Source organism: Lissotriton vulgaris, chromosome 3_1, assembly GCF_964263255.1.
Source record: "Lissotriton vulgaris chromosome 3_1, aLisVul1.2, whole genome shotgun sequence".
Classification (NCBI taxonomy): domain Eukaryota; kingdom Metazoa; phylum Chordata; class Amphibia; order Caudata; family Salamandridae; genus Lissotriton; species Lissotriton vulgaris.
In genome coordinates this window covers 36,579,733-36,600,447 of record NC_141689.1, presented here as the reverse complement: position 1 = coordinate 36,600,447, position 20,715 = coordinate 36,579,733, and the positions used below count along the sequence as shown (strand labels likewise).

The 20,715-nt window shown below is 42.6% G+C and overlaps 1 protein-coding gene and 1 long non-coding RNA gene across 2 annotated transcripts in view; both read right to left on the bottom strand.

The window, feature by feature from the left end:
* LOC147725878 (putative E3 ubiquitin-protein ligase HERC1) overlaps positions 1–20,715 on the bottom strand; it is a 1,064,842-nt gene that overhangs the window by 352,995 nt on the left and 691,132 nt on the right. Inside the window, exons 43-44 of the mRNA XM_086963380.1 lie at positions 2,946–3,198; positions 1,686–1,899 (exon numbers count right to left, since the gene is read on the bottom strand). Of these exons, the coding sequence (XP_086819506.1) occupies positions 1,686–1,899; positions 2,946–3,198 (467 nt within the window). The remainder of the gene's footprint in view (positions 1–1,685; positions 1,900–2,945; positions 3,199–20,715) is intronic.
* On the bottom strand, positions 4,706–6,749 carry LOC147725880 (uncharacterized). The gene is made up of 5 exons (XR_015309253.1): positions 6,660–6,749; positions 5,971–6,067; positions 5,763–5,876; positions 5,601–5,685; positions 4,706–5,208 (listed from the first exon to the last, which is right to left on the bottom strand). It is a non-coding gene; the product is annotated as an uncharacterized LOC147725880 (long non-coding RNA).

Sequence of the window (20,715 nt, the reverse complement as noted above, 5' to 3'; positions counted from 1 at the left end):
GAAAGCAATGGTTATGTTATGGGACTTTGCGAGGTGGGTAATGTAAATGTAAATGTAAATTGATACTTGTATAGCGCACTACTCACCTGCAAGGGTCTCAAGGCGCTTGTACGAATACCGCTGTGGAACCCATCCTGGCTTTCCCTGTGAGGCGTCCACTCCTGGGCACCCCCAAGGAAGAGGCCAGGCATCCTTAGCGTTGTGGGGGCCGTTGTGGAGATTAAGCAAGCTATTGCCCAGAGTTGCAGAGTGGGACTCCATGATTAGAATAGGCACTGAGGCGAGAATTATCAGGTCCGTGGAATTTTGAGCCCAAGACCCGCCGAGGCGGGGAATTGAACACTAGTCCCGGGCCAGAACTCTGCATCAGGGTCTGCCGCTCTAACCATTGAGCCACACTTCTCCACACTTCTCCACACCCCACTGAATGTGGGGTGTGCCACAGGTAGGTTTACAACGCAGTTTAACAGGGAGGAAGGATGGAAAGGACTTAGTAGAAGTCAGGATTCAACAGGAAATGGGAGATCCTGAACTGGGACAAGATGTGGAGGGAACAGTTGATTAATAATTTTTAGATATGTCTGTGATGCTGACCTGCTGTAACTTGGAGTGATAGTGTCAATTATGCTGTTTAAGTGATCAATTGTTATGTATAAATTTACATTTATTTCACACAGTGTGATTCACATCTATCGCCTTCTTTAGGGGGCGGGGATGGGACAACCTAATGAATTGTAATGGTATTTTGTTTTTTTAAATCAATACATTTTTTAAACCTAAAAAAAGGTTTAAATGTTTTCTTGAAGAGGTCTCAAATTGAATCTGTGAGAAGGGCTGCATATGGTTGTTTGGAGCTAATAAACATATTGACCTTCGCTCATGGGCAAAAGTGGATTTTAAATTGCCAGCCTGCCCATAATGTAACATGACTTGGGTTCTAGACCGCAACTCGTGAGCAAGCAAATAACAGCAATAAATGCTCAGATGTGGGAATTACCCCTTAATAACCAACATGCATGTATGCAGACAATGTTTGCATTTGTCTTTTCAAGATGGAGGCTGCAGCTCTCACTGGTGACCAGGTCAATGTTAGGGAACGTGTGCATGTCTGTTCATCTGTGCCTGATTCTGGATGTCATCACTAGATGACAGCTACGATAAAGCTTTTTGGTCAAGGAATTGCCCTAATAAATTCAGTGATACTGGACCTTTTGGTGGGGTAGGGGGAGAAAAGCAGATAACTGAGATCAATGCCTCAATTTTATGGCAGATATCTGTGACCTGTTGAGAGGGGTTAAAATATCTAATCAGAAGTGGTAGATTATAGCCACCTCCACCAAGCAGCACCTGAGATCTATGGCAGTGATGTCAAATTAAGGCCCAGGTAGACAGATTCATGTCAGTATTTCAAGATCCCCTAAGACTAAACAAATGTAGCCCATTTGTAGTCACTGTAAGTTCATTTATGTTATGTGGACATCCTGAAAATCTAGCATAGATCCTGCACACCTTGGCCTGGTTAAACACATGTGAGCTGGAGGAATTAGATGTTGGGCCATTCCTTACACATCTGTTTAGCAAGTAGGGTTGCTGGTTTGCATCTACTGTAGCAGTGTGCTCTGCCATGACATACACTCCACTCACAGGAGACCCACCACTCATCCATCTTACAGTAGAATGCTCACCCTTCATCTCAGCCTCTTCCTTTTCAGCTGGCAGATGCCGGAAGCCCTTCGCTATCAGAATGTCAATCAACGCCTGGGTGACCAGGACCTGAGTAGAGCCCAGCACTCGTGTATCGCTTCCTGGTCTACTTGGAGTCGGTCTACTTGGTGTAGAAAGCTCTTCGGGTCTCTGAAGGCTAGTGCGGTTTGTTCCGGTGGCCAGGGTCATCAAAGCCTGTGAAAAGAAAGGTTTGCACTTAACATGATCTCGATCATAACATATAAAATATGGGATGTGTGTCAAATGTGTTTCAGAGAGTGTGTGAGTTCATGGGAGTGTGGAAACACATGTACGGTATATGTGCGTCCCTATGCGAATTTAATAGAGAGAGAGCAGGCCTGAATGTAAAATGATAGCTGTAGAAGTGCAGCCTCTGCCAGTCCTTTCGGTTAGTAAGGAGTGAGCAGGCTTGTACCTTAGTGTAACTCATGCTGGCATAGTAAGCCTCGTCTGGCTCTCCTGTGGTCATAGAAAGTGTGTCCAGATCAGAGAGAAAGTCTTGATTCTGTTTTAGTACCATTTCGAATCACTACAGTGTGACTTTTATACTTTTGTAACCATTACACAAAGTTGGAGAAGTTGTATTATAAATGCTCAGTTAGGGAAGGAACACCATGGGTGGGGAGTGGGGAAATATGATCTTTACACTACATCGTCAGTAGAAGATCTAAGCACACTATAGCCCTATAGAGGGATTTAGAACGAACTATGACCCACTGATATGAGCGCGCATTGGATTGGGGAAGCAAAGGAGACTTAGGGCCTGATTGAGATCTAGGTGGATGGGTATCTCCATCACAACAGTGATGTATATCCCGGCCACCGAAATATATATCCTATATGATATAATTGGGATTTACATTTTGGGGGACGGGATATCCGTCACCATTGTGATGGAGCATCTCATCCACCAATATCTCAATCAGGCTTATAGTCACATCATCAGCTTCTTTAACCTGTACACACTTTGAGGTCTCTCTTATAACCACTTGTAGTCATGCTGGGTATACCACGCAATTGGTTGCTAATTTTAAAATGCCTTCCCTGAGTAACTCTTCATGCAGGGCGGACAGGATGTTATACAGTATTTTATGACACTATCTCATTTCCCATAATGACTGCGTCTGCATGTATCAATAGAGGGCTTTCTGACTAAAATGCATATCTCAAGCAAATGCAAGTATCACTGAGTGCATATCTTCCTAGAGTATATATCTCACCTGAGCACAGATCTCATTCAGTGTCCTGGCAGCAGAAACATCGCTGGATACCAGGAACTCAATTGCAGAAGTTAAGCAGGGTACGGAAGAGGCCGGTGATGACCGTCCTATGCCACTAAATTGTGGTTGGTGGATACTGCTGCCAGTTTCAAAGGACCTTCCCGCTGCTGTGAGACACATTAGGTGAACAAGAGTCCTGATGTTGGTAAGTCCCAGAGCTTCAAATCCAGGCATTGCAGACTCTACTGAGGAACTAAAAGAAAGAAACAGGAAGCAGAAAGAGCAGTGAGAATGGTCTTAGAATATATAGCAGTGCTATCTACCTGGAATAAGAGTGGAGGAGCACACTGACCCATGAAAGTGACAGTGCTTTAAATGGTACCTCGATAGTTGTTCTGAGAATGGTACCCATCCTAATGATATAGGGTGCGCATCCTGCAGCCCAGTGTGGAAGAAGATCTAAAATGGACAGAAGTGGGCAGATATTTAAAAACCCATTTTGATCACATAGCCCAGTGCTGTACATTGATTGATTGCATTGCTGAGAAATTTTGATCACCTTAAGAAAGGTGTTTAAGATTAGAAGTATGGCTAACAACCCAAAAACTTTGAAGAATGTTACCACATCTGTAGAGCTTATTGTTGTGGATATCTAAAGCCCTTGCAGTGCGACCAAATCATATTCTGATGAATATGTCATCGACATTTGTCTTGCCTTATTTATGATTTTAAAGACTCTAATAGCCTATATTTAATCATATGTTTATTTTACTTTTCCTATATTCTACATAGCATAATACTGCTTGCAATTTCATGTGTATGTATTCACAGTATAACAATATTTGTGTTATGGCTGATAATGTATCAATAGTTCACATCATATATTCATTGAACCTGATCTATTAGAGGGAAACACAGTAGCTTTAGTAGAATATGCAAGAGAATTCACAGGTTTCTATTTGCACATTACATCTCAGATCCCAGAGATGATTTTACTCATAATAATGCTGAAAAATAGTATATAAAGTCTGTGCAAGAGCCATTTTGGGAGAAAGACATTCCATAAGGGTTTTCGATGACAAACAGTCTGTATTAAGGTTGCACACTAGTGCTTGCTAAACGAAAGATGGCAAAACATAGATGAAATTGGCCTGGTCTCTGGGCTGTCAGTAAATCACAAATAGACTTAGGGTTCGATTACGATTGCAGTCGGAAAGGCTCCGAACGGGAATCGGATTAGGCAAATCCGATTCAGAACCCCAAATCGGATACATGTTCGATTGGCCGATTAAGATACAAGGAAACTGTTCGGGCTGTCCAAATCAGTTCTGATCGGTATTCGGGCAGACTGAGTCTTTCTGAGCCAAATCATATAGCTCTATGGACATTGTTTCAGACCGAGCTATTACAATGTCCGATTCTGACAGCCATCCCGAATTGGTTTGTCCCACACAAAACAGCTGTTGGAATCTGACTTCGCGGGCCCGTAGCAAGCCCCCTTCACCCGTAGGCCTCCGCTTGGGGCCCATGGGGTATCCATGGGAACCCTTTTTACAGCCAAGGCAAAACCCAAGGGGATGATGGACGGAGTGTTGAACATTAAAACTGGGGGGGTACCTCTGATTAGACCTATATTGTTTTTTCAATGATATTCTTCACAAATACTTTAAGAGAAGGATGCTATAAGTAAGAAAAAGTCATGTAATTTATTCAAAACATTATTTTATTATTTTTCTTTTTTACCTTGTGGTTTATCTATTTATACATAAATACAAATTACTTTGTTAACATACAAAAGAAATTTTAAATAACAAATTATCTGAGTGCAATTAAACAACACATGGTACAATTTGAAGCAAAAGAACCCCAAACAGTTCATCTTATCCTGTTATCATTCATTCCATCCTACATACCACTACACTCACTACCCATTCTAAAAAGACAGATATGGACATAATAACAAAACCTCACGTTGAACTAACACAAAAGTATTCTAGATAGACCTCTATGGATATTGAGAGAGAAGTCCTAAAAATAAATCACATTTTAATCTGTACATTATTTACAAAAAAGTCCTCCTTTCTCTGTATATATAACAAATTTATAGTGCATCTGAGGGTCTTTGATGCGTACGGCCTACGTACGTTTTGGTGACTACTGATATTTAAATCACCTTCTTCAGGGCCAAAATAAAGAAAAAAACAGATTGGATAAAAAACAAGTATAATACACCAGCTACTAAAATACAGGGGTTCTTCAATTTCTGAAAAAGAGGAAAAACATTTATAAATATGTTAACAATACATGGTACAGAAATTCTTTTAACATTTCTTTTGATGCATCCTTATGAGAGATCGTACTACCGGATCAATATACATATGAGTTATTTGGCATGCTATAGTGTTAGGACTCAAGAAGAAACTTCTAAGACAAATTCTGCAAAAAGAATTAATAGGGAGCAGAGGCTCAAAGTGGGGAGCAAAAGAACACCCGGTGTTGTATAGTACAGGTTGAATTCAATATATGTGCCGAGAAAAGATTTGGTGGTATTGCCAAGGAAGAGGGAAAAGGTTTAAAAAAAGGTTTTAAAATAACCGATTGATTACGGCTAATACAATGTGCAAACGGGGGTATCATACAGATATCAGACATTACCTATATTTAATAATAGCAATGGGTCCAAAGTCCCCTGCTCTATAGACTTGAATGAGGACTCCGTTTATCCATATGACAGCTGCATCTGCAAGCAACATTGGCATTGATAAGACTCTATTTTACAAGTAAGTAGATATGTGATTGACAATCTTGGGGGAATACCTGTTAGGTGATATCTCCTGTCTTTATCTTTATTTCTAGGAGTTATGTGAGGGCCAGTTATACGCAGAGTTCACAGCAAAATGCTTCTCAACATAGTGCTTCCGATGATTCTACCTGAAGATTTGTAACAACGAATGTTAGAACACGCATGCTTTTATATAAGTTTAATTTCTAATTAATTGCGCATCACATTGGTTACTATATTTACCTGGTAGTTATTCTTGTACTGTCAGAAAGTGCAGGGTAAAGTTTTCCTTTCTGTCCCAGTTTTGAGGGTAAACGATAACAACAATTCACATCACCGTCTGGAAGGTATAATGACCTCGATTAGTTAAATGCAGTTCGATTAATTTCTCATTATTGTTAGGAGAGTACCGATACTATGCTGTATTCGACTATTTCTGTTCATGTCCACATACTCAGTGTCTTGAAACAAGGCGTGCTGGGATACAGGTGTTTAAGACTGCCGCACGTTTATCCGATGTTATTGCAGTTTACACACTGCTATGATAGATTTATTTAAAACACTGAGTTGTATAGACCGAACAACGCAGAACCGGAGTATTTAGATACACATTTCCAAAAGGACAACATGCTGCCAAATGTGAGTGTTACCGGAAGGCGCACTATTACAAATAAATTCTACATATTTATATACGAGAGATGCACCCTGTAATGATGGCGAATGGGAATATCGCCGAAGGAGCACTGAATTGAAACGATTCTACATACATATATTTGAAAGGTATGATGAAATCAAATGAAAGTATCGCCGAAGGCGCACTAATTCAAAACGATTTTAAGCATGTATATACTGTAGTGTATGCAGCAAATTACAGTGCTTAGGAGTTTGTTTTAAAACGCTGTGATGTAGAGCTTTCTCTAAGGTAATCTTACCATTTTTATGTGAATTGCACTCGTCTGCCGGGAGTCCTCCAAAATGCGTACCGCTACGGAGACGCCATTAAGCTGTCATCGGTTTAAAAAGGTTTACCAGCGGTGCCGGTGACGCTATGCTACAGGTGATGGTGATTGTCCTGAGCAGATCGGCCAAACATTAAAATAGGACTAATGTTTCTCTTACCCAGTAAGTTATGGTAATATTCAGCTCCTATTGACTGCTATACTAAAGATGGCCGCCGAGTAGTATATGTTCCTTTCAGGGCATATTAGAAAGTGTCTTAAAACAGCGTTTTAAAACAAACTCCTAAGTGCTGTAATTTGCTGCATACACTACAGTATATACGTGCTTAAAATCGTTTTGAATTACTGCGCCTTCGGCAATACTTTCATTTGATTTCATCATACCTTTCAAATATATGTATGTAGAATCGTTTCAATTCAGTACGCCTTCGGCGATATTCCCATTCACCATTATTACAGGGTGCATCTCTCGTATATAAATATGTAGAATTAATTTGTAATAGTGCGCCTTCCGGTAACACTCACATTTGGCAGCATGTTGTCCTTTTAGAAATGCGTATCTAAATACTCCGGTTCTGCGTTGTTCGGTCTATACAACTCAGTGTTTTAAATAAATCTATCATAGCAGTGTGTAAACTGCAATAACATCGGATAAACGTGCGGCAGTCTTAAACGCCTGTATCCCATCACGCTTTGTTTCAAGACACTGAGTATGTGGACATGAACAGAGATAGTCGAATTCAGCATAGTATCGGTACTCTCCTAAAAATAATGAGAAATTAATTAAACTGCATTTAACTAATCAAGGTCATTATACCTTCCAGACGGTGATGTGAATTGTTGTTATCGTTTACCCTCAAAACTGGGACAGGAAGGAAAACTTTACCCTGCCCTTTCTGATAGCACAGGAATAACTACCAGGTAAATATAGTAACCAATGTGATGCGCAATTAATTTGAAATGAAACTTATATAAAAGCATGCGTGTTCTAACATTCGTTGTTACAAATCCTCAGGTAGAATCATCAGAAGCACTATGTTGAGAAGCATTTTGCTGTGAACTCTGCGTATAACTGGCCCTCTCATAACTCCTAGAAATAAAGATAGAGACAGGCGATATCACCTAACAGGTATTGCCCCAAGACTGCCAACCACATATCTACTTACTTGTAAAATAGAGTCTTATCAATGCCAATGTTGCTTGCAGATGCAGCTGTCATATGGATAAACGGAGTCCTCATTCAAGTCTATAGAGCAGGGGACTTTGGACCCATTGCTATTATTAAATATAGGTAATGTCTGATATCTGTATGATACCCCAGTTTGCACATTGTATTAGCCATAATCAATCGGTTATTTTGAAACCTTTTTTTAAACCTTTTCACTCTTCCTTGGCAATACCACCAAATCTTTTCTCAGCATATATATTGAATTCAACCTGTACTATACAACACCGGGTGTCCTTTTGCTCCCCACTTTGAGCCTCTGCTCCCTATTAATTCTTTTTGCAGAATTTGTCTTAGAAGTTTCTTCTTGAGTCCTAACACTATAGCATGCCAAATAACTCATATGTATATTGATCAGGTAGGACGATCTCTCATAAGGATGCATCAAAAGAAATGTTAAAAGAATTTCTGTACCATGTATTGTTAACATATTTATAAATGTTTTTCCACTTTTTCAGAAATTGAAGAACTCCCGTATTTTAGTCGCTGGTGTATTGGACTTGTTTTTTGTCCAATCTGTTTTTTTCTTTATTTTGGCCCTGAAGAAGGTGATTTAAATATCAGTAGTCACCGAAAAGTACGTAGGCCGTACGCATCAAAGACCCTCAGATGCACTATAAATTTGTTATATATACAGAGAAAGAAGGACTTTTTTGTAAATAATGTACAGATTAAAATGTGATTAATTTTTAGGACTTCTCTCTCAATATCCATAGAGGTCTATCTAGAATACTTTTGTGTTAGTTCAACGTGAGGTTTTGTTATTATGTCCATATCTGTCTTTTTAGAATGGGTAGTGAGTGTAGTGGTATGTATGATGGAATGAATGATAACAGGATAAGATGAACTGTTTGGGGTTCTTTTGCTTCAATTGTACCATGTGTTGTTTAATTGCACTCAGATAATTTGTTATTTAAAATTTCTTTTGCATGTTAACAAAGTAATTTTATTTATGTATAAATAGATAAATCACAAGGTAAAAAAGAAAATAATAAAATAATGCTTTGAATAAATTACATGACTTTTTCTTACTTATAGCATCCTTCTCTTAAAGTATTTGTGAAGAATATCATTGAAAAAGCAATATAGGTCTAATCAGAGGTACCCCCCCAGTTTTGTTTTTATCTCTCCCACCTCTGGACCTAAAAGTATACTGGGAGAACTGTTCTATTTGTCGGAGTGTTGAACATTGCAAGCACTCACCCCCAGTCAACTGATCTGGGTTTAATCCACCATCATTCTTTAGCTAACTCTGCCACCCCAGTTCAGACATGGCCATATGCAAATCAGTCTGACCCTGTGCCTCATGGGAACAGTCCAGCCCGAACTGCCAAGCCATGTCTTCCCTGGACTGGAACAAAGCATCCAGGGACCGGTTTCGGGTTCATACCCTCATCAGCCAGGCTATCTTGAATCCAGTGGCAAAGTGAGCAAGGGACCCACGTCTGGGCATACCATGCCAACTTAAGGCGAACAAAGCAAAACCAAAGGGGATTATGGACGGTGTGTTGAACATTGCAAGCACTCACCCCCAGTCAACTGATCTGGGTTTAATCTATCATCATTCTTTAACTCACTCCGCCTCCCCAGTTCAGACATGGCCATATGCAAATCAGTCTGACCCTGTGCCTCATGGGAACAGTGCAGCCTGAACTGCCAAGCCATGTCTTCCCTGGACCGGAAACAAGTATCCTGGGACCGGTTTCGGGTTCATAACCCTCATCCCCTATCTTGAATCCAGTGGCAAAGTGAGCAAGGGACATACGTCTGGGCATACCTGCCAACTTAGGGCGAACAAAGCAAAACCAAAGGGGATGATGGACGGCGTGTTGAACATTGCAAGCACTCACCCCCAGTTAACTGATCTGGGTTTAATCCATCATCATTCTTTAGCTCACTCCGGGGGTGAGTGTTTGATTTGCTCAAACGCTCTGTCCATCATCCACTTTGGTATCGCCCTCTTTACAACCATGCAAAGTTTGGCAGGCAGCGCCACAGGGTGCAAAGTTTTCCTCAACCACCCCTTTATTCATTTGGGAGCCTGTGTTCTCGCTTTGAACACAGGCTCCCATCGAAGTCAATGCGAGCCCGATTGAACAATATATTCAGAAGCATCGTAATCAGTTGATCGGACTCACAGTACCCAATTCGGTTGGAAACTATTCAGAAACAGATTTGATAGGAAGAGTTTCTAAACTACATCATAATCGGCCCCTTAGTCTAAGTTCTCCAAGGAAGCAGTTAATCAATACTCTATATACGTTAAGGAAAATATTATCCAGTAATTTCCTCAAGACAAATATTGGTTGATTCAATTATCTCAATTGCATTTATTTCCAGAACAGAAAAATGCCTGTGTGCTGCCATTCGGAAAGCTTGTATTTTTGGGAAGATATTGGTGACAGTGTAAACATTAGCTAGCATTAAGAAGGAAGGGAACTGGGGCAACTGATTCTATCTCAGATTATGTCAAAGATTGTCATCAATCACATTGCCAATGTTCATAATATTTACATATGATGGCTCCAAATTGTGCTCTTTTATATATCATGCACTATAACAAGTATTAATATATTAATAAAGGGGCATATGTACAAGCCCCTATCGCCTCGGGAACGTCACTTTTTGTAACGTTCCAGTGGCAATAGGGGCCTTGCCTTATGCAAGGCACAAGGCAGCATTAAGCCACTTAAGGGGGCTTAACGCTGCCTTGTACATAAGGCACCCTTTCACGCTATGTTTAGAGTGAAAGGGGCGTGCAGTAGGTGTTGTGGTGGGCGTTCCACCCCAACACCCATGTATTTGACGCTGCCCCCTATGTACAAGGGGACGTACATAGAAGGCAACGCCAAAATTAAGACCATGAAAACCCTGGTCTTAAGGTGCCTTGCTCAGCACACATAGAAAAAGCAAAATGCCATGTTGTGTTCATGTAGTTCACAAAAAATCTGTAAATGTCAGATTAAAATAACCTAACCAAGGGAATGGGGATTCCGCTGAATGCGCGAAAAAACAAGACCCCTGTCCAAAGAAAAAATATATTTTTTCTTGAGTTGCCCCTGGGTGACATGTTTCATCATTGGGGCCATCCCAAACAGCTGCTGCTTGGAGCGTGCTGCCATTTGCGGTACTACGAAGGAACACTTTTTTGTGAAGAACTGTGTAGTGCAGTGTTCGTGGAGTGGTAAAAGTGATGTTAAAAATACCTAGCTAGTGAGCTAATATTTTATTCTCGCTCCTAGTTGGTAAAGATAAAAAGGAGTTAAATAGTAGGGAAAAAATATAACTGTTATGTGTATACAGTCCCTAATATTCGGTCGATATGTTTCGAGGTATCCCCTAAACCTCTTTTTCAGGACCACACGGGGACTGCCCCATGCGTGGCACTCCAGAGAGTTGTGCAAGAGAGTTACACAAAGAGGCAAGAGGGGTGCAGAAAGAAGCAAGTGAGGTGCAGAAAGAGGCAAGTGAGGTGCAGAAAGAGGCAAGGGAGGGTCAAAAACAGGAAAGAGAAATGCAGTAGGTGCTCTTCCTGTACATAAACAAATAAACAAACCTTTGTAAAAATGCCATTTTGTTGTCTGAAGCTGTGATCGACCATCTTGTTATACAAAAGAAATGTTTATTTTTTTAAACAAGTCTGAAAAAAAAGCAAGTTTGTCGCTGATATGTGTGCTGCATGAAGCAGCCCACATGAAAGTTACAAAATTGCATTTTAGGATTGTTTATGTGCAGGAAGGGACACCTATCTACACATAACCAATCCTTCCCTGCACACAGACACCCTTGCACTCTGGTGCAAGAGTGCCTGCGTTGGCGCTAAGTTGTGAAACTTAGCGCCATCACAGGTAGAAATGCAAGGCTGCACCACATTCTTGTAAATATGGTGCAGCCTTGGGTTTCCAAAGTGGCGGGGGCTAACGGCACACTCCGCCACTTCGATGTACATATGGCCCAAGGTCTTTCAAAATTATAGTGTGGTTTTTTGTTTGTGCGTATCCTTCGAAGAAAGGTGTTACTTTGGGGAAACGTGTTCCAGTGTCTGACAGAATGTAATCGTTATTCGATGTGCATCATCAGGTAAGTTGTGTGAGATGTGTGGGTCAATGCAGGTCTGTTTCTTCTGCTCAATCGGGAACAATATGGTTGAAACCTGTGCCTGCATGACAGCTAACAATCTACTCGAATGTACTCGGCGCTCTACACAAGAGGACAGGCAAAAACGTACCACATGTCTGGTTATAGGACGTGGAAAAGCACACCATGAAAGAGATTGGTTTAGGCATGTTCCCTTACAGAATATCTACAACTAAAATATCCCCATACCAGAATATCGAGTCATAAATATAGTTGTACAAAATATTGTTTTTATATAAAAAAATAACATTAAATTAAAAACATAAATTAGATTTAATATGCATTTTAACAAATATAACAAATACACTTAATTTAAAAAAGTTAGACATATATAATAATTAATTTTTATACTTGCTTTAAAACAATTATTAAACTAATAATTTTAATGTATTTTATACTTTTAAAATAAAATAGAAATGTAACAAATACATATAGATTTATACTTACACCAATAGCATAAAATCTATTAAAAACATTCTATTATTTATAAATTAAAACAATAAATTATTGAAAAATCTTTAAACTTACATTTCCCACTCCACTCAGTGCAACAGTAGGGAAAGTGTTGGACAGCTGAGGGGTAAAAATTACTATTCCCACTCCAATGGACTACAACAGTAGGGAAAGTGTTGGATAGCGGAGGGATACAATGTAATATTCCCACTCCAGTCAGTGTACCAGTAGGGAAAGTGTTTGATAACGGAGGGGTAAAAATTACTCAGCCCACTCCAATAATATTAAAAATAAAAACATATTAAAATGTTAAATACATATGTTATGTTATGTTATGTTATGTTATACTAGATTTATAAAGCGCGCAGCTACTCAAAGTATCCCGGCGCTAATACCAAAGAAAGCCCACCACACAGCTAGGGCCTCAGAAAAGCAGAGTTTTTAATTTCTTCTTGAAAACAACGGGGTCCGACACCCTCCTGAGGGCCAGCGGAAGCTCATTCCAGGCAAGACCTGCTTTGCGGGTGAAGAAACAACCACCCAGACTGTGTCGATTGAAACAAGGGTTCTGTATTAGGAGTTGGTCAGAGGAGCGCAATTGCCTAGAAGGTTTATAAAAGGCAAAGCGCTTCTGAAGATAGAGTGGACCCAACCCATACAGGGCCCGATGGACAATGGACAGCAATCTAAATTTCAGACGAGACTCTACTGGGAGCCAGTGCCGATGACGAAGATGGATCCGCACACTCTGTCTAGCCGAGAGTCCCATGAGGAGTCTCGCTGCTGAATTCTGGACTACCTGCAGCTTCCTGGTCAGATAGCCGGGACATCCCACCAGGAGAGCATTGGCATAGTCCAGGCGGGAAAGGATCAGAGCCGGAACGACTGTCTCTTTGGCGCCACCTGGCAGAAGGGGAAGAAATTTCCTCAGAATTTTTCAGGGTGCCAAAGCAAGTCCCTGTTAGCTTCTTCACCTGTGATGCAAAATTTAAATTTTGCTCAAACCAGACCCCCAGATTTTTGGCAAGACTCTTCTCAGTCAAAGGGGGCGGGAAGTCAGGTGGCCACCGCCTAGTTCTAAAATCCACAGGAAACGAGCCAAACAGGAGAACCTCCGATTTTTGTTCATTGCACTTTAACTAAGCATTAGCCAGCCAGCGAAACACAGCTGAAAGGCAACGCTGCGCAGTGCTGACCGAGTCCTCACCCTGTTTCCAGGAGAACTGAAGCTGCGTGTCATCTGCATAGGCCATCACCTTAGCCCCCAAAGACTCCGCCAGATAAACCAGGGGAGTCACATAGATATTAAACAATAGAGGGCTAAGTGAAGAGCCCTGCGGAACACCGGTGGAGAGAGGCGTTGGCGCCGAAGCGCAGGGGGGCAGCCATACTTGCTGTGATCTATCCTCCAGAAAGGATCTAAGCCAGCTCCAAGCTGAACCCACAATGCCGATGGCTGTAAGACGGTCTAGAAGAAGAGAGTGGGGCACCGTGTCGAATGCCGCCGAGAGATCCAGCATAACCAGGGCTGCTCTCCCGCCGGCATCCAAACAGTCACGTATAGCTTCCGCCACCTCCAGCAGGGCTGACTCCGCGCTGTAAGAAGCACGGAACCGCGATTGCGCCGGATGTATCAGACCCGCCCTCCCTACATAGTTGGTGAGCTGAAAAGTGACTGCCTTTTCGCAAACCTTGGCCAAACTAGGCAGGAGTGAGATAGGGCGATAGTTGGCGGGAACCGACGGATCAAGAGTCGGCTTCTTAAGAAGGGGAAGTATAAGTGCCTGCTTTCATGAAGAGGGAACGCAGGCCTTGCGAAGCGACTGAATATCAGTAAATTGGCTTCCAGGTTGATCGTATCTGCTAGCTCGGCCAACAGCCTAGCCACACAAGGATCCTTAGGGGAGCCAGATTTCAGTGCTCCAAGAACTCTGCGCGAGGACAATAAGTCCACTGGGCTAAAGACCGAGAAGGGATGAACCGAATCCTTCTCCAGATTCCTCGACGGGACAGTCGGAGTCAGCTTAAGGTCTTTCAGAAGGGACACTTGAATGTTCAAGACCTTATCCCTAAAGTGTTTTGCCAAAGTATTGCACCAGTTATCAGAGGGGGGAATCACCGCCTCCTGGGCACGGGGAGTAAAAAAGCTCTGCACAATGGCGAACATTTCCTTGGAGTTATTATTTGCTCGGTCGATGCGGGTGGCAAAATGCTGGCCTTTGGCAGTGGCAATAGCTGAGTAATAGATTTTCTGTTGGACTCTAAGAACCTGTTTGGCAGTGGGACAATAACTGCTGACCCTCCATGCTCTCTCCAAACCCTTACAGGCATGCTTAAGAGCCTTGAACTCCGTGGTGAACCACGGCTTAGAGGGAGCCTCTCTCCCCAACTTGCGATGACTCGGGCCGAAAGGGCATTGACAGCACCACTGATCCAGCTAGAGAATTTGGTAACATTGTCCTGTAGATCGCCTGGGAGGGTAGGACGCAAGACCGCCAGGTGATCACTGAGTAAACCTACGTCCAGCTTCCTGGCTGTAGGGGCACGCTGACAGCTAGCTAATTGCAGCTGGCGCTGGGTGGTCCATGAAAAAAATATAGGGAAGTGATCCGACCAAGTGATCGGGAGTGGCTTTGTGACCAGCACCGGGAAATTGGAACAGATAGGATCCAAAATGTGACCCCCCTTGTGGGTCGGATCTGACACCCATTGGGAGAGCATAGCCAGCTGGAGAATATCCATAAAAGCTGCGGCGTCAGTCGACTCCAGGGAGTCAAGATGTAAATTGAAATGCCCCAGGAGAAGGTAATTGGAGAACCTTAAGACTCTACCCGCCAGAGCATCTCCGCAGGCATCCAAAAAGACACCCGCTGGGCCCGGAGGACGGTATAATAATGAGCCCCCCAATGTGAAGTGAGGAGACAATTGGAGATTGAAATCCATAGCCTCACAGCCTCCCATATTGGAGGATTCTCACTGGAGAGCCCAGCGTTCTCTGTATAGGATGGCCAACCACCCCCCTCCCAACTGGACGGGCAATCCAATGGATTTTATAACCAGAGGGGGTGGCCAACGCAACAATGGGATTAGAGAACGTGTCGAGCCATGTCTCCGTAATGAATAACTGATCTAGGTCATTATCCAGAATCAGGTCGGCAATGTCGGCATGATGCCACTTCAGAGATCTGGAATAAATAAGGCAAGGTTTAAAACTGCCCAAAGGGCAGGGGTCAGCCCTCAGAGAAACCGAGGGGAGCTGAATGGACGGAAGAAAACCACAGTAAGGGCACGCCATTATATTCTCGGCCCCTGCAATGGCAGTAGAGTAGATGGGGCAGCACGGGACTCTTAAAGACCTTAACACCCTGCTAGAGTACTGAATGGATGGGCCATTAAGATGAATGGGGGCTAATCCAGCAGCATGGCTCGCCCTGAGCCCTGAATTGGCGCTGACGGGTGCAGACGGGCTGGCCTTAGGCGCGCCCGCTGCGCTCGCCCGCTGCACTCGCCCGCTGCGCGCTCGGCATAGACACATTTAAAATAGGGTATAGCCAGTGCTGGAAAGATGCAAGCAACAACTGGACCGCTGACCGCGCCAAGCGCGTGTTACGTCCAAGATGGCCGCTAGCCGGCCGCGAATGAGGTCAGGAGTGCTGCGGAGCCGTGGCAAGGAGAATAGAGCCCCCAGCAAAGCCGAGCACCAAGTGGTAATTACGTTCCTTTTCAAGTTCCTTATTAAAATTCACAACAATGCCAAGAGCAAAGTAAACTGTCATGCACCCCCCCCCCCCCCCCAAATTCCCATCAGACATACAAAGAAGAAAAAGAAAACTGAGGCGAACAGTGTTAAAATAAGCGGAAGACTAGCAATGTAGGGAGCTTACTGGAGCAGCGCTCTCCCGTAGTGGGCCAAACTAAATAGACTTTTGCCCAGTGCCGGGAAGGTGCGAGCAACAACTGGACCGCTGACCACGCCAATCGCGTCTCACATCCAAGATGGCCGCTACCCGGCCACGAATGAGGTCAGGAGTGATGCAGAGCCGTGGCAAGGAGAATAGAGCCCCCAGCAAAGCCGAGCACCAAGTGGTAATTACGTTCCTTTTCAAGTTCCTTATTAAAATTCACAACGATGCCAAAAGCAAAGTAAACTGTCATGCACTACCCCCCAAATTCCCATCAGACATACAAAGAAGAAAAAGAAAACTGAGGCAGCAGTGTTAAAATAAGCGACAGAGTAGCAATGTAGGGAGCTTACTGGTATATCACAAATACCTATAAATATTATAGTAAATAAAATAAATATTTTTCAAACAAATTTTTGTATTTAGAAAATATTTATTAACAAAAACACTAATTATTATATAAATGTAGTCTATTTATTTCCTACCCTATAACAGGACACAACTCACAACCCACATCAAAAATAAAACAAAATGTATCTGCATAATTAAAATACTTATTTTTCAATCAAACAAATATTATTAATTAAAAAACACATTAAAACACAAAAAAGTATTTAACTTCCCAGCCTTTAAACCTATAACCCCCATAGCCCACAACTAAAATTAAACTGTAAAAAAATGTATTACACAGTTAAACAAAATTAAATTAAATAACTAATAGTATTTAACAACTAATTATAAAGTAAGTAAAATGTATGTACTCCCATTCCTTCACCCCTATAAATCCAAAACCCACACACAAAAAATAATTAAATAATTACCCTAATTAATCATCAATTAATTCATTTTAATTCTCAACTAATTATTAATTAATTAAAAATAATGTACATCTCACCCTTTACCCCCAAAAACCCACAACTAAAATTAATTTCACAATTTCCAAATTTGTCAATTGATTAATTTATATTAATTACCAACTAATTAATAATGATAAAAAATAAATTACTTCCCACCCTTTACCCCTATAAGCCCACAGTCTGCGCCTAAAATTAATTACACGATTACCATAATTGTCAACTAAGGGGCCGATTTCGATCCGGGTCGGAAAGCACTCCAACTGAGCTGGATTCGGAGTGTTTTCCGTCAGAGCCGGTGTCCTGCAGTCCGACCGAGCGAGTACGATGCGGCCGTATGCTGTCGGACTCGGTTCGGTCAGACTCCCATAGAAGTCATTGGGAGCCGGGCAAACAACGCGTACATGGACTCCCATTGGCTGAATGGGTACGTTGTGGACAAGTGCGCCCATTACAGTGGGTACGCGTCGGTGCCATCCGCAGCGTACATTCCTGTGTTGGGTAGACCCATGGGTCTGCCCCTGTGTACGAGTCATAGAGCTGCCGGTGACAGGGGGTCCAACGCGGATCCCCAAAGGGAACGTCCCAGACTTTTTGCGAGCCAGCACTCCGGCTCGCACAGGTGTGTATCGTACTGCCTCGGTTCTAAATTGCATCCTTTGCACACCACTGTGAGCTTACGACCGAGACGTACGGAGCAGGTCGACCCGGGAACGACTCGGTCGGTGAATATCACGTAGCTCACATTGTACTTGCTCGCTCGTACAGCTGTACATGTCGGCAGGAAAACACGCGTTCGGCTCGTAGTTTTTCTGTCCGGATCACGTTCGGTGCCCTTCCGACCTGGATTGGAATCGGCCCCTAATTAGTTAATATTAATTAACAACTAATTATTAATTAAAAGTAAATTAATTCCCACCCTTTACCTCTATCAGCCCCAAAACCTGCACTGAGAATTTAGCAAAAAAATTAAAAACACAATTAACATTATAAAATCGTAATTAAATAAATATTAATAAATAAAAAATATTAACTCATTTATTATAATTAAATTACTTCCCACCCTATTCCCCTAGAAACCCACAACCCACTACAGTACTAAAAAAATGCACAATTTAATTGAAATAAGAATAATAACCACTAAAAATGTAACACATAGATTGAAAAACATAAACAATACTTATACACAAAAATACATCACACACATTTAAAATATATGCTAAAATACATAACAATAATCCAAAAACTTATATTTCTTACCTTAAAGTCGATATTCTTCACCGCAATATTCTTGCTGTCGATATTTCTGTGTCACGATATTTGAAACTCGGTATTAATGTAAGCTGACATTTCTAACTCGATATTTTGACTGACTTTCATTTAGGCAATACCTTGTCTTTTTCTTTTTTACAACTATCGACTAGGTGCAGCAGAAAAATTTTCTCCTGGAACTTGCCTAAAAATACCTACCAAAATGTGGGGTGCCGTTAAACATATCTGAACTACTGTTTATCTGTTATAGGAAAAAACTCTGCCAGTGAGAGAGACTTGACCATTTGTACAGTCTGGATGCCCCAGTTGGACTTGAGCTGGAACCCATGCTGAATCCTCAACACTGACAGACAGACACAATATGAGCCACATGATTGATCCTTTTCTGATGGACACAGGCTATTATTATCCTCCAATTGTTTGGATAAGGGTATACTTGAATTCCTTTCCTCTGAAACAAGCTACGATGGACACCATGATGTGTAAATTCTGAGGTCGAGCTGAGGCAAGTATGAGAATTTATCTTCATTGACCGATAATACCATGCAAAATTCCTTAACCCATGAGAATTACTTGTAACTGCAGGAATCAGTGTTAGGAGCCATATGACAGGCTGACTCTAGGGCCTATTCCTAAACTTGATCTACTCACCCCTGGGCTGACTTTTGGCTGAATTGAGTTATACTGATATAAAAATAAGATTGAATTATGATAATATAAAAATAAGTTCCATGTTCTGTCAAATATCAGAAATAGTGAACACTGGCCAACATCTAGGCCCTCCGCCGAGAAAGATATTTCTCCTATTGACATTAAGTTCAGCAAGGAACAGTCTAGAAGCTCGAAATCTATAATCATTTTGCCAGAAACAATCTCATCACTAGAACCAAAGAACACTTCTGGCTTGCAATTGAGCTGAATTACAATGACTGGACGAGTGGTAATGAGCAAAATGCACATGATTAGTCCCTTCAATCTTTCTTTCTTTTGTGCAAGTCCACCGAGCATTGAGGCAGGCTTTGTGAGGGTCTTGATGACCGCCCATGTTTTAAAAGATCTGTGTAACAAGCAGTGGTGCCGTTCCACGTGATAAGGGTATTGACTAGATGAAAACACCCATATGGGGCATTAGATATCCATGACGTGTGGCTGTCTGGCTGGTGTTTGTGTCCAAAGACCACTGACTCATTGTCAGTGAAATTGCTCTCCCTCATTCCCAGCTCCACCATTAAGTGTGGTCTTCCCCTGAGCCCCTACACTCTCGAGTGTTGGTGTTCGAGGCCCTTCTCCACCCGCAGGTTTCACCTGTGCCTCATCACTGGTGATCCTGTGGACCTCTGTCTCCATTCTCTCGCTCTGCTTTTTCTCTCCTTTTTCACTCGTTTTTTCCCCTCACTTCTATCTCCCCCCTTCACTCTCCTTCTGGGTCTTTCCTCCATGTTCAGTCGGTTTCCCCTCACTTCAAGCTCCCCTCTTCACTATCCTTCTGTTTCTTTCCTCCATTTTCCACTCATTTTTTACTGTCAATCTCCCCCTTTCACTCTCTGTCTGTGTCCTCTTTCTTTCCTCCACTCTTTCTTGAACTTTGGTGCCTCATTTTCACTTTTCTCTCTCTTTTTGCCTTTTTTCTTTTGCCTTTTTCAGCTCGTTTTCCCCGCCGCGGCTGCCCCCGAGGCCCCTCCCCCCAGCACGAACAGTGCAACCGGCCCAATCGAGCTCCCCTCCCGCTCCTACCTCCCAGCTGTCCAGCCCTCCCCGACCCCTACTTAACGACCCGCGACCCGACTGCGACCAGCGGCAGGAACCCTGGATCTCTGCACCACCACCCTACTACCCAGCAGCACTCCACGCTCTCAACCCAGGCCGCAACAACAAGTGCAAGCTAGGTTCGATACCCACGGACCCTTCAGCTGTCACTGCTGATGGGGCACCTGTAGCACTGCCAAGGCCACAAACCCAGCACAACCTGCTCGCAAGAACACAACTGAGCCTAAGACCCTGCAATGCAACGTCCGATCCCTCCACAAACACACCACCAAAATCTGGGACCTCCTCGACAGCACCACCCTGGACATAGCATTTTCCGAAACCTGGACCAACACCACCTTGGGACCGAACATCGCCATTGCCATTCCCCAAGGATACAAGATCTCCAGGAAGGACTGCCCCACTCGCCTGGGTGGAGA